Below are 14043 nucleotides of genomic sequence, written 5' to 3' on the forward strand. Positions count from 1 at the left end.
AGGAAACATATCATGAAGATAATACAACACAGGAAACATATCATGAAGATAATACCCTGAAGACAGACAACACAGGAAACATATCATGAAGATATACCTGAAGACAGACAACACAGGAAACATATCATGAAGATAATACCCTGAAGACAGACAACACAGGAAACATATCATGAAGATAATACCCTGAAGACAGACAACACAGGAAACATATCATGAAGATAATACAACACAGGAAACATATCATGAAGATAATACAACACAGGAAACATATCATGAAGATAATACAACACAGGAAACATATCATGAAGATAATACCCTGAAGACAGACAACACAGGAAACATATCATGAAGATAATACAACACAGGAAACATATCATGAAGATAATACAACACAGGAAACATATCATGAAGATAATACAACACAGGAAACATATCATGAAGATAATACAACACAGGAAACATATCATGAAGATAATACCCTGAAGACAGACAACACAGGAAACATATCATGAAGATAATACCCTGAAGACAGACAACACAGGAAACATATCATGAAGATAATACAACACAGGAAACATATCATGAAGATAATACCCTGAAGACAGACAACACAGGAAACATATCATGAAGATAATACAACACAGGAAACATATCATGAAGATAATACCCTGAAGACAGACAACACAGGAAACATATCATGAAGATAATACCCTGAAGACAGACAACACAGGAAACATATCATGAAGATAATACCCTGAAGACAGACAACACAGGAAACATATCATGAAGATAATACCCTGAAGACAGACAACACAGGAAACATATCATGAAGATAATACAACACAGGAAACATATCATGAAGATAATACCCTGAAGACAGACAACACAGGAAACATATCATGAAGATAATACAACACAGGAAACATATCATGAAGATAATACCCTGAAGACAGACAACACAGGAAACATATCATGAAGATAATACCCTGAAGACAGACAACACAGGAAACATATCATGAAGATAATACAACACAGGAAACATATCATGAAGATAATACCCTGAAGACAGACAACACAGGAAACATATCATGAAGATAATACCCTGAAGACAGACAACACAGGAAACATATCATGAAGATAATACCCTGAAGACAGACAACACAGGAAACATATCATGAAGATAATACCCTGAAGACAGACAACACAGGAAACATATCATGAAGATAATACCCTGAAGACAGACAACACAGGAAACATATCATGAAGATAATACAACACAGGAAACATATCATGAAGATAATACAACACAGGAAACATATCATGAAGATAATACCCTGAAGACAGACAACACAGGAAACATATCATGAAGATAATACCCTGAAGACAGACAACACAGGAAACATATCATGAAGATAATACAACACAGGAAACATATCATGAAGATAATACCCTGAAGACAGACAACACAGGAAACATATCATGAAGATATACCTGAAGACAGACAACACAGGAAACATATCATGAAGATAATACCCTGAAGACAGACAACACAGGAAACATATCATGAAGATAATACCCTGAAGACAGACAACACAGGAAACATATCATGAAGATAATACCCTGAAGACAGACAACACAGGAAACATATCATGAAGATAATACAACACAGGAAACATATCATGAAGATAATACAACACAGGAAACATATCATGAAGATAATGACAACACAGGAAACATATCATGAAGATAATACAACACAGGAAACATATCATGAAGATAATACCCTGAAGACAGACAACACAGGAAACATATCATGAAGATAATACCCTGAAGACAGACAACACAGGAAACATATCATGAAGATAATACAACACAGGAAACATATCATGAAGATAATACCCTGAAGACAGACAACACAGGAAACATATCATGAAGATAATACCTGAAGACAGACAACACAGGAAACATATCATGAAGATAATACCCTGAAGACAGACAACACAGGAAACATATCATGAAGATAATACCCTGAAGACAGACAACACAGGAAACATATCATGAAGATAATACAACACAGGAAACATATCATGAAGATAATACAACACAGGAAACATATCATGAAGATAATACCCTGAAGACAGACAACACAGGAAACATATCATGAAGATAATACAACACAGGAAACATATCATGAAGATAATACAACACAGGAAACATATCATGAAGATAATACAACACAGGAAACATATCATGAAGATAATACCCTGAAGACAGACAACACAGGAAACATATCATGAAGATAATACAACACAGGAAACATATCATGAAGATAATACAACACAGGAAACATATCATGAAGATAATACAACACAGGAAACATATCATGAAGATAATACAACACAGGAAACATATCATGAAGATAATACCCTGAAGACAGACAACACAGGAAACATATCATGAAGATAATACCCTGAAGACAGACAACACAGGAAACATATCATGAAGATAATACAACACAGGAAACATATCATGAAGATAATACCCTGAAGACAGACAACACAGGAAACATATCATGAAGATATACCTGAAGACAGACAACACAGGAAACATATCATGAAGATAATACCCTGAAGACAGACAACACAGGAAACATATCATGAAGATAATACCCTGAAGACAGACAACACAGGAAACATATCATGAAGATAATACAACACAGGAAACATATCATGAAGATAATACAACACAGGAAACATATCATGAAGATAATACCCTGAAGACAGACAACACAGGAAACATATCATGAAGATAATACAACACAGGAAACATATCATGAAGATAATACAACACAGGAAACATATCATGAAGATAATACAACACAGGAAACATATCATGAAGATAATACAACACAGGAAACATATCATGAAGATAATACCCTGAAGACAGACAACACAGGAAACATATCATGAAGATAATACAACACAGGAAACATATCATGAAGATAATACAACACAGGAAACATATCATGAAGATAATACCCTGAAGACAGACAACACAGGAAACATATCATGAAGATAATACAACACAGGAAACATATCATGAAGATAATACAACACAGGAAACATATCATGAAGATAATACAACACAGGAAACATATCATGAAGATAATACAACACAGGAAACATATCATGAAGATAATACCCTGAAGACAGACAACACAGGAAACATATCATGAAGATAATACCCTGAAGACAGACAACACAGGAAACATATCATGAAGATAATACAACACAGGAAACATATCATGAAGATAATACCCTGAAGACAGACAACACAGGAAACATATCATGAAGATAATACAACACAGGAAACATATCATGAAGATAATACCCTGAAGACAGACAACACAGGAAACATATCATGAAGATAATACCCTGAAGACAGACAACACAGGAAACATATCATGAAGATAATACCCTGAAGACAGACAACACAGGAAACATATCATGAAGATAATACAACACAGGAAACATATCATGAAGATAATACCCTGAAGACAGACAACACAGGAAACATATCATGAAGATAATACCCTGAAGACAGACAACACAGGAAACATATCATGAAGATAATACCCTGAAGACAGACAACACAGGAAACATATCATGAAGATAATACAACACAGGAAACATATCATGAAGATAATACAACACAGGAAACATATCATGAAGATAATACAACACAGGAAACATATCATGAAGATAATACCCTGAAGACAGACAACACAGGAAACATATCATGAAGATAATACAACACAGGAAACATATCATGAAGATAATACAACACAGGAAACATATCATGAAGATAATGACAGACAACAGGAAACATATCATGAAGATAATACAACACAGGAAACATATCATGAAGATAATACCCTGAAGACAGACAACACAGGAAACATATCATGAAGATAATACCCTGAAGACAGACAACACAGGAAACATATCATGAAGATAATACAACACAGGAAACATATCATGAAGATAATACCCTGAAGACAGACAACACAGGAAACATATCATGAAGATAATACAACACAGGAAACATATCATGAAGATAATACCCTGAAGACAGACAACACAGGAAACATATCATGAAGATAATACCCTGAAGACAGACAACACAGGAAACATATCATGAAGATAATACAACACAGGAAACATATCATGAAGATAATACCCTGAAGACAGACAACACAGGAAACATATCATGAAGATAATACCCTGAAGACAGACAACACAGGAAACATATCATGAAGATAATACCCTGAAGACAGACAACACAGGAAACATATCATGAAGATAATACCCTGAAGACAGACAACACAGGAAACATATCATGAAGATAATACAACACAGGAAACATATCATGAAGATAATACCCTGAAGACAGACAACACAGGAAACATATCATGAAGATAATACCTGAAGACAGACAACACAGGAAACATATCATGAAGATAATACCCTGAAGACAGACAACACAGGAAACATATCATGAAGATAATACCCTGAAGACAGACAACACAGGAAACATATCATGAAGATAATACAACACAGGAAACATATCATGAAGATAATACCCTGAAGACAGACAACACAGGAAACATATCATGAAGATAATACAACACAGGAAACATATCATGAAGATAATACCCTGAAGACAGACAACACAGGAAACATATCATGAAGATAATACCCTGAAGACAGACAACACAGGAAACATATCATGAAGATAATACCCTGAAGACAGACAACACAGGAAACATATCATGAAGATAATACCCTGAAGACAGACAACACAGGAAACATATCATGAAGATAATACCCTGAAGACAGACAACACAGGAAACATATCATGAAGATAATACCCTGAAGACAGACAACACAGGAAACATATCATGAAGATAATACAACACAGGAAACATATCATGAAGATAATACAACACAGGAAACATATCATGAAGATAATACCCTGAAGACAGACAACACAGGAAACATATCATGAAGATAATACCCTGAAGACAGACAACACAGGAAACATATCATGAAGATAATACAACACAGGAAACATATCATGAAGATAATACCCTGAAGACAGACAACACAGGAAACATATCATGAAGATAATATCCTGAAGACAGACAACACAGGAAACATATCATGAAGATAATACCCTGAAGACAGACAACACAGGAAACATATCATGAAGATAATACCCTGAAGACAGACAACACAGGAAACATATCATGAAGATAATACCCTGAAGACAGACAACACAGGAAACATATCATGAAGATAATACAACACAGGAAACATATCATGAAGATAATACAACACAGGAAACATATCATGAAGATAATACAACACAGGAAACATATCATGAAGATAATACAACACAGGAAACATATCATGAAGATAATACCCTGAAGACAGACAACACAGGAAACATATCATGAAGATAATACCCTGAAGACAGACAACACAGGAAACATATCATGAAGATAATACAACACAGGAAACATATCATGAAGATAATACCCTGAAGACAGACAACACAGGAAACATATCATGAAGATATACCTGAAGACAGACAACACAGGAAACATATCATGAAGATAATACCCTGAAGACAGACAACACAGGAAACATATCATGAAGATAATACCCTGAAGACAGACAACACAGGAAACATATCATGAAGATAATACAACACAGGAAACATATCATGAAGATAATACAACACAGGAAACATATCATGAAGATAATACCCTGAAGACAGACAACACAGGAAACATATCATGAAGATAATACAACACAGGAAACATATCATGAAGATAATACAACACAGGAAACATATCATGAAGATAATACAACACAGGAAACATATCATGAAGATAATACAACACAGGAAACATATCATGAAGATAATACCCTGAAGACAGACAACACAGGAAACATATCATGAAGATAATACAACACAGGAAACATATCATGAAGATAATACAACACAGGAAACATATCATGAAGATAATACAACACAGGAAACATATCATGAAGATAATACAACACAGGAAACATATCATGAAGATAATACCCTGAAGACAGACAACACAGGAAACATATCATGAAGATAATACCCTGAAGACAGACAACACAGGAAACATATCATGAAGATAATACAACACAGGAAACATATCATGAAGATAATACCCTGAAGACAGACAACACAGGAAACATATCATGAAGATATATCCTGAAGACAGACAACACAGGAAACATATCATGAAGATAATACCCTGAAGACAGACAACACAGGAAACATATCATGAAGATAATACCCTGAAGACAGACAACACAGGAAACATATCATGAAGATAATACAACACAGGAAACATATCATGAAGATAATACAACACAGGAAACATATCATGAAGATAATACCCTGAAGACAGACAACACAGGAAACATATCATGAAGATAATACAACACAGGAAACATATCATGAAGATAATACAACACAGGAAACATATCATGAAGATAATACAACACAGGAAACATATCATGAAGATAATACCCTGAAGACAGACAACACAGGAAACATATCATGAAGATAATACAACACAGGAAACATATCATGAAGATAATACAACACAGGAAACATATCATGAAGATAATACCCTGAAGACAGACAACACAGGAAACATATCATGAAGATAATACAACACAGGAAACATATCATGAAGATAATACCCTGAAGACAGACAACACAGGAAACATATCATGAAGATAATACCCTGAAGACAGACAACACAGGAAACATATCATGAAGATAATACCCTGAAGACAGACAACACAGGAAACATATCATGAAGATAATACAACACAGGAAACATATCATGAAGATAATACCCTGAAGACAGACAACACAGGAAACATATCATGAAGATAATACAACACAGGAAACATATCATGAAGATAATACCCTGAAGACAGACAACACAGGAAACATATCATGAAGATAATACCCTGAAGACAGACAACACAGGAAACATATCATGAAGATAATACCCTGAAGACAGACAACACAGGAAACATATCATGAAGATAATACAACACAGGAAACATATCATGAAGATAATACCCTGAAGACAGACAACACAGGAAACATATCATGAAGATATACCTGAAGACAGACAACACAGGAAACATATCATGAAGATAATACCCTGAAGACAGACAACACAGGAAACATATCATGAAGATAATACAACACAGGAAACATATCATGAAGATAATACAACACAGGAAACATATCATGAAGATAATACAACACAGGAAACATATCATGAAGATAATACCCTGAAGACAGACAACACAGGAAACATATCATGAAGATAATACAACACAGGAAACATATCATGAAGATAATACAACACAGGAAACATATCATGAAGATAATACAACACAGGAAACATATCATGAAGATAATACAACACAGGAAACATATCATGAAGATAATACCCTGAAGACAGACAACACAGGAAACATATCATGAAGATAATACCCTGAAGACAGACAACACAGGAAACATATCATGAAGATAATACAACACAGGAAACATATCATGAAGATAATACCCTGAAGACAGACAACACAGGAAACATATCATGAAGATAATACAACACAGGAAACATATCATGAAGATAATACCCTGAAGACAGACAACACAGGAAACATATCATGAAGATAATACAACACAGGAAACATATCATGAAGATAATACCCTGAAGACAGACAACACAGGAAACATATCATGAAGATAATACCCTGAAGACAGACAACACAGGAAACATATCATGAAGATAATACAACACAGGAAACATATCATGAAGATAATACCCTGAAGACAGACAACACAGGAAACATATCATGAAGATAATACCCTGAAGACAGACAACACAGGAAACATATCATGAAGATAATACCCTGAAGACAGACAACACAGGAAACATATCATGAAGATAATATCCTGAAGACAGACAACACAGGAAACATATCATGAAGATAATACAACACAGGAAACATATCATGAAGATAATACCCTGAAGACAGACAACACAGGAAACATATCATGAGGATAATATCCTGAAGACAGACAACACAGGAAACATATCATGAGGATAATACCCTGAAGACAGACAACACAGGAAACATATCATGAAGATAATATCCTGAAGACAGACAACACAGGAAACATATCATGAAGATAATACAACACAGGAAACATATCATGAAGATAATACCCTGAAGACAGACAACACAGGAAACATATCATGAAGATAATACAACACAGGAAACATATCATGAAGATAATACCCTGAAGACAGACAACACAGGAAACATATCATGAAGATAATACCCTGAAGACAGACAACACAGGAAACATATCATGAAGATAATACAACACAGGAAACATATCATGAAGATAATACCCTGAAGACAGACAACACAGGAAACATATCATGAAGATAATACCCTGAAGACAGACAACACAGGAAACATATCATGAAGATAATACCCTGAAGACAGACAACACAGGAAACATATCATGAAGATAATACCCTGAAGACAGACAACACAGGAAACATATCATGAAGATAATACCCTGAAGACAGACAACACAGGAAACATATCATGAAGATAATACAACACAGGAAACATATCATGAAGATAATACAACACAGGAAACATATCATGAAGATAATACCCTGAAGACAGACAACACAGGAAACATATCATGAAGATAATACCCTGAAGACAGACAACACAGGAAACATATCATGAAGATAATACAACACAGGAAACATATCATGAAGATAATACCCTGAAGACAGACAACACAGGAAACATATCATGAAGATATTATCCTGAAGACAGACAACACAGGAAACATATCATGAAGATAATACCCTGAAGACAGACAACACAGGAAACATATCATGAAGATAATACCCTGAAGACAGACAACACAGGAAACATATCATGAAGATAATACCCTGAAGACAGACAACACAGGAAACATATCATGAAGATAATACAACACAGGAAACATATCATGAAGATAATACAACACAGGAAACATATCATGAAGATAATACAACACAGGAAACATATCATGAAGATAATACAACACAGGAAACATATCATGAAGATAATACCCTGAAGACAGACAACACAGGAAACATATCATGAAGATAATACCCTGAAGACAGACAACACAGGAAACATATCATGAAGATAATACAACACAGGAAACATATCATGAAGATAATACCCTGAAGACAGACAACACAGGAAACATATCATGAAGATATTATCCTGAAGACAGACAACACAGGAAACATATCATGAAGATAATACCCTGAAGACAGACAACACAGGAAACATATCATGAAGATAATACCCTGAAGACAGACAACACAGGAAACATATCATGAAGATAATACAACACAGGAAACATATCATGAAGATAATACAACACAGGAAACATATCATGAAGATAATACAACACAGGAAACATATCATGAAGATAATACCCTGAAGACAGACAACACAGGAAACATATCATGAAGATAATACAACACAGGAAACATATCATGAAGATAATACAACACAGGAAACATATCATGAAGATAATACAACACAGGAAACATATCATGAAGATAATACAACACAGGAAACATATCATGAAGATAATACCCTGAAGACAGACAACACAGGAAACATATCATGAAGATAATACCCTGAAGACAGACAACACAGGAAACATATCATGAAGATAATACAACACAGGAAACATATCATGAAGATAATACCCTGAAGACAGACAACACAGGAAACATATCATGAAGATAATACAACACAGGAAACATATCATGAAGATAATACCCTGAAGACAGACAACACAGGAAACATATCATGAAGATAATACCCTGAAGACAGACAACACAGGAAACATATCATGAAGATAATACCCTGAAGACAGACAACACAGGAAACATATCATGAAGATAATACCTGAAGACAGACAACACAGGAAACATATCATGAAGATAATACAACACAGGAAACATATCATGAAGATAATACCCTGAAGACAGACAACACAGGAAACATATCATGAAGATAATACAACACAGGAAACATATCATGAAGATAATACCCTGAAGACAGACAACACAGGAAACATATCATGAAGATAATACCCTGAAGACAGACAACACAGGAAACATATCATGAAGATAATACAACACAGGAAACATATCATGAAGATAATACCCTGAAGACAGACAACACAGGAAACATATCATGAAGATAATACCCTGAAGACAGACAACACAGGAAACATATCATGAAGATAATACCCTGAAGACAGACAACACAGGAAACATATCATGAAGATAATACCCTGAAGACAGACAACACAGGAAACATATCATGAAGATAATACCCTGAAGACAGACAACACAGGAAACATATCATGAAGATAATACAACACAGGAAACATATCATGAAGATAATACAACACAGGAAACATATCATGAAGATAATACCCTGAAGACAGACAACACAGGAAACATATCATGAAGATAATACCCTGAAGACAGACAACACAGGAAACATATCATGAAGATAATACAACACAGGAAACATATCATGAAGATAATACCCTGAAGACAGACAACACAGGAAACATATCATGAAGATATATCCTGAAGACAGACAACACAGGAAACATATCATGAAGATAATACCCTGAAGACAGACAACACAGGAAACATATCATGAAGATAATACCCTGAAGACAGACAACACAGGAAACATATCATGAAGATAATACCCTGAAGACAGACAACACAGGAAACATATCATGAAGATAATACAACACAGGAAACATATCATGAAGATAATACAACACAGGAAACATATCATGAAGATAATACAACACAGGAAACATATCATGAAGATAATACCCTGAAGACAGACAACACAGGAAACATATCATGAAGATATTATCCTGAAGACAGACAACACAGGAAACATATCATGAAGATAATACCCTGAAGACAGACAACACAGGAAACATATCATGAAGATAATACCCTGAAGACAGACAACACAGGAAACATATCATGAAGATAATACCCTGAAGACAGACAACACAGGAAACATATCATGAAGATAATACAACACAGGAAACATATCATGAAGATAATACCCTGAAGACAGACAACACAGGAAACATATCATGAAGATAATATCCTGAAGACAGACAACACAGGAAACATATCATGAAGATAATACCCTGAAGACAGACAACACAGGAAACATATCATGAAGATAATACCCTGAAGACAGACAACACAGGAAACATATCATGAAGATAATACAACACAGGAAACATATCATGAAGATAATACAACACAGGAAACATATCATGAAGATAATACAACACAGGAAACATATCATGAAGATAATACCCTGAAGACAGACAACACAGGAAACATATCATGAAGATAATACAACACAGGAAACATATCATGAAGATAATACAACACAGGAAACATATCATGAAGATAATACAACACAGGAAACATATCATGAAGATAATACCCTGAAGACAGACAACACAGGAAACATATCATGAAGATAATACAACACAGGAAACATATCATGAAGATAATACAACACAGGAAACATATCATGAAGATAATACCCTGAAGACAGACAACACAGGAAACATATCATGAAGATAATACAACACAGGAAACATATCATGAAGATAATACAACACAGGAAACATATCATGAAGATAATACAACACAGGAAACATATCATGAAGATAATACAACACAGGAAACATATCATGAAGATAATACCCTGAAGACAGACAACACAGGAAACATATCATGAAGATAATACCCTGAAGACAGACAACACAGGAAACATATCATGAAGATAATACAACACAGGAAACATATCATGAAGATAATACCCTGAAGACAGACAACACAGGAAACATATCATGAAGATAATACAACACAGGAAACATATCATGAAGATAATACCCTGAAGACAGACAACACAGGAAACATATCATGAAGATAATACCCTGAAGACAGACAACACAGGAAACATATCATGAAGATAATACAACACAGGAAACATATCATGAAGACGTGATGAAAGCCATGTCTGCTTCATGACACCCTATTCCCTACAGAGTCCTACAGGCCCTGGTCAAAAGCAGGGCACTAAATAGAGAATAGGCTGCACAACACCATGATTTAACACAGTATAACAGGAGACGCTGAGCTGTCTGAGTTTGAGAAAAGGTGACCTCTGGCCATGAACAGTGGAGTACATTGACAGACAGACAGAGAGTGGAGACTGCAGCAGTGCTTGGTAGACTGCATTATGCAGACTGCAGCAATGATAGGTAGCTGTAGCTGGGAGAGACTGGCTCACTCTCCTCTAGGCATGTGCAGCAGAGTGTGGAGAGATGGAGGAGGAGGGGTAATGATCCCTGAACATTTGCTGGTCTGCACGCCTGATCCCTGAGTCCCCCCTCAGGCTGTCTACACAGTGGACTGCCCCCCCCCCCCCCCCCCCCCCCCCCCAGGCAGTCTACACAGTGGAACACTGAGCATGCCTGTGTTGGTGTCTGAGTGTGGAAGGGGGGGGGGGGGGCGTCCTCATGTGTGGGAAGAACTGTGGTTTTCTAACGGGAAGGGTTTTACACCAAATTAACAGGCTAACCCAATAATGTTGGTGATTCCTGTTCCATGTTCCTACTGGCTGTCTCACTCTATCCCTCTCTCCTCCAGCAGTGTCAGACAGTCTTCCTTCCCACACACACACACACACACACAACCAGTTAATGGAGGGAGAAGGCAGGTGAGTGAGTGAGTGAGTGAGTGAGTGAGTGAGTGAGTTGAGCTGAGCTGAGCTGAGCTCTTCAAAATGACTGTGTGAGAAGAGAGTGTCACACCATCAGAGATACTTGTTAATTTACAAAAAGGTTCAACTTCACCTGTCCCAAGGCACCGATGTCTCAAAGGATTCTGCGACCACACAGTAGTCCATCCCCAAGTCCTGTTGATAAAATTAGGATTTAAAAAAAAAGGGGGACAATTTGTGAAAAAAATAAAAGTAACTAAATGGTGTTTCACAATAAAAAAAAAAATTTTTTAAACTGCGATTTTCACTGAGGCAATTACTCGTGCCATGATTGCGAGGATGACAACATGACATCCCTGACTAAACGGAGAGGTCAGATATCTCAGAGGTCACATTCTGCAGCCTTTGTTTATTTAACCTTTTATTTAAACTAGGCAAGTCAGTTAAGAACAAATTCTTATTTACAATGATGGCCTAACCCGGCCAAACCCGGACGACGCTGGGCCAATTGTGCGCCGCCCTATTGGACTCCCAATCACGGCCGGATGTGATATAGTGTACGTGTTCCTTCTATCTCTGGACACTGGGAGGAGAGGGGAGAACACGTGGGGAGGAGGAGGAGAGGGGAGAACACGTGGGGAGGAGGAGGAGAGGGGAGAACACGTGGGGAGGAGGAGGAGAGGGGAGAACACGTGGGGAGGAGGAGGAGAGGGGAGAACACGTGGGGAGGAGGAGGAGAGGGGAGAACACGTGGGGAGGAGGAGGAGAGGGGAGAACACGTGGGGAGGAGGAGGAGAGGGGAGAACACGTGGGGAGAAGGAGGAGAGGGGAGAACACGTGGGGAGAAGGAGGAGAGGGGAGAACACGTGGGGAGGAGGAGGAGAGGGGAGAACACGTGGGGAGGAGGAGGAGAGGGGAGAACACGTGGGGAGGAGGAGGAGAGGGGAGAACACGTGGGGAGGAGGAGGAGAGGGGAGAACACGTGGGGAGGAGGAGGAGAGAACACGTGGGGAGGAGGAGG

At 36.8% G+C, this 14043-nt stretch overlaps 1 protein-coding gene across 10 annotated transcripts in view; it reads right to left on the minus strand.

Annotated features, from left to right (window-relative positions):
* LOC129816711 (alkyldihydroxyacetonephosphate synthase, peroxisomal-like) overlaps positions 1-14043 on the minus strand; it is a 65796-nt gene that overhangs the window by 27164 nt on the left and 24589 nt on the right. For all 10 annotated transcript variants that reach the window (XR_008753597.1, XR_008753596.1, XM_055871519.1 and 7 more), the window contains one exon: positions 13156-13217. Coding sequence is in view for 8 of the 10 variants with exons in the window: in XM_055871519.1 (XP_055727494.1) it covers positions 13156-13217 (62 nt within the window). In the remaining 2 variants the exon portion in view is untranslated. The remainder of the gene's footprint in view (positions 1-13155; positions 13218-14043) is intronic.

The sequence above is a fragment of the Salvelinus fontinalis genome, chromosome 19 (assembly GCF_029448725.1).
Source record: "Salvelinus fontinalis isolate EN_2023a chromosome 19, ASM2944872v1, whole genome shotgun sequence".
Lineage (NCBI taxonomy): Eukaryota > Metazoa > Chordata > Actinopteri > Salmoniformes > Salmonidae > Salvelinus > Salvelinus fontinalis.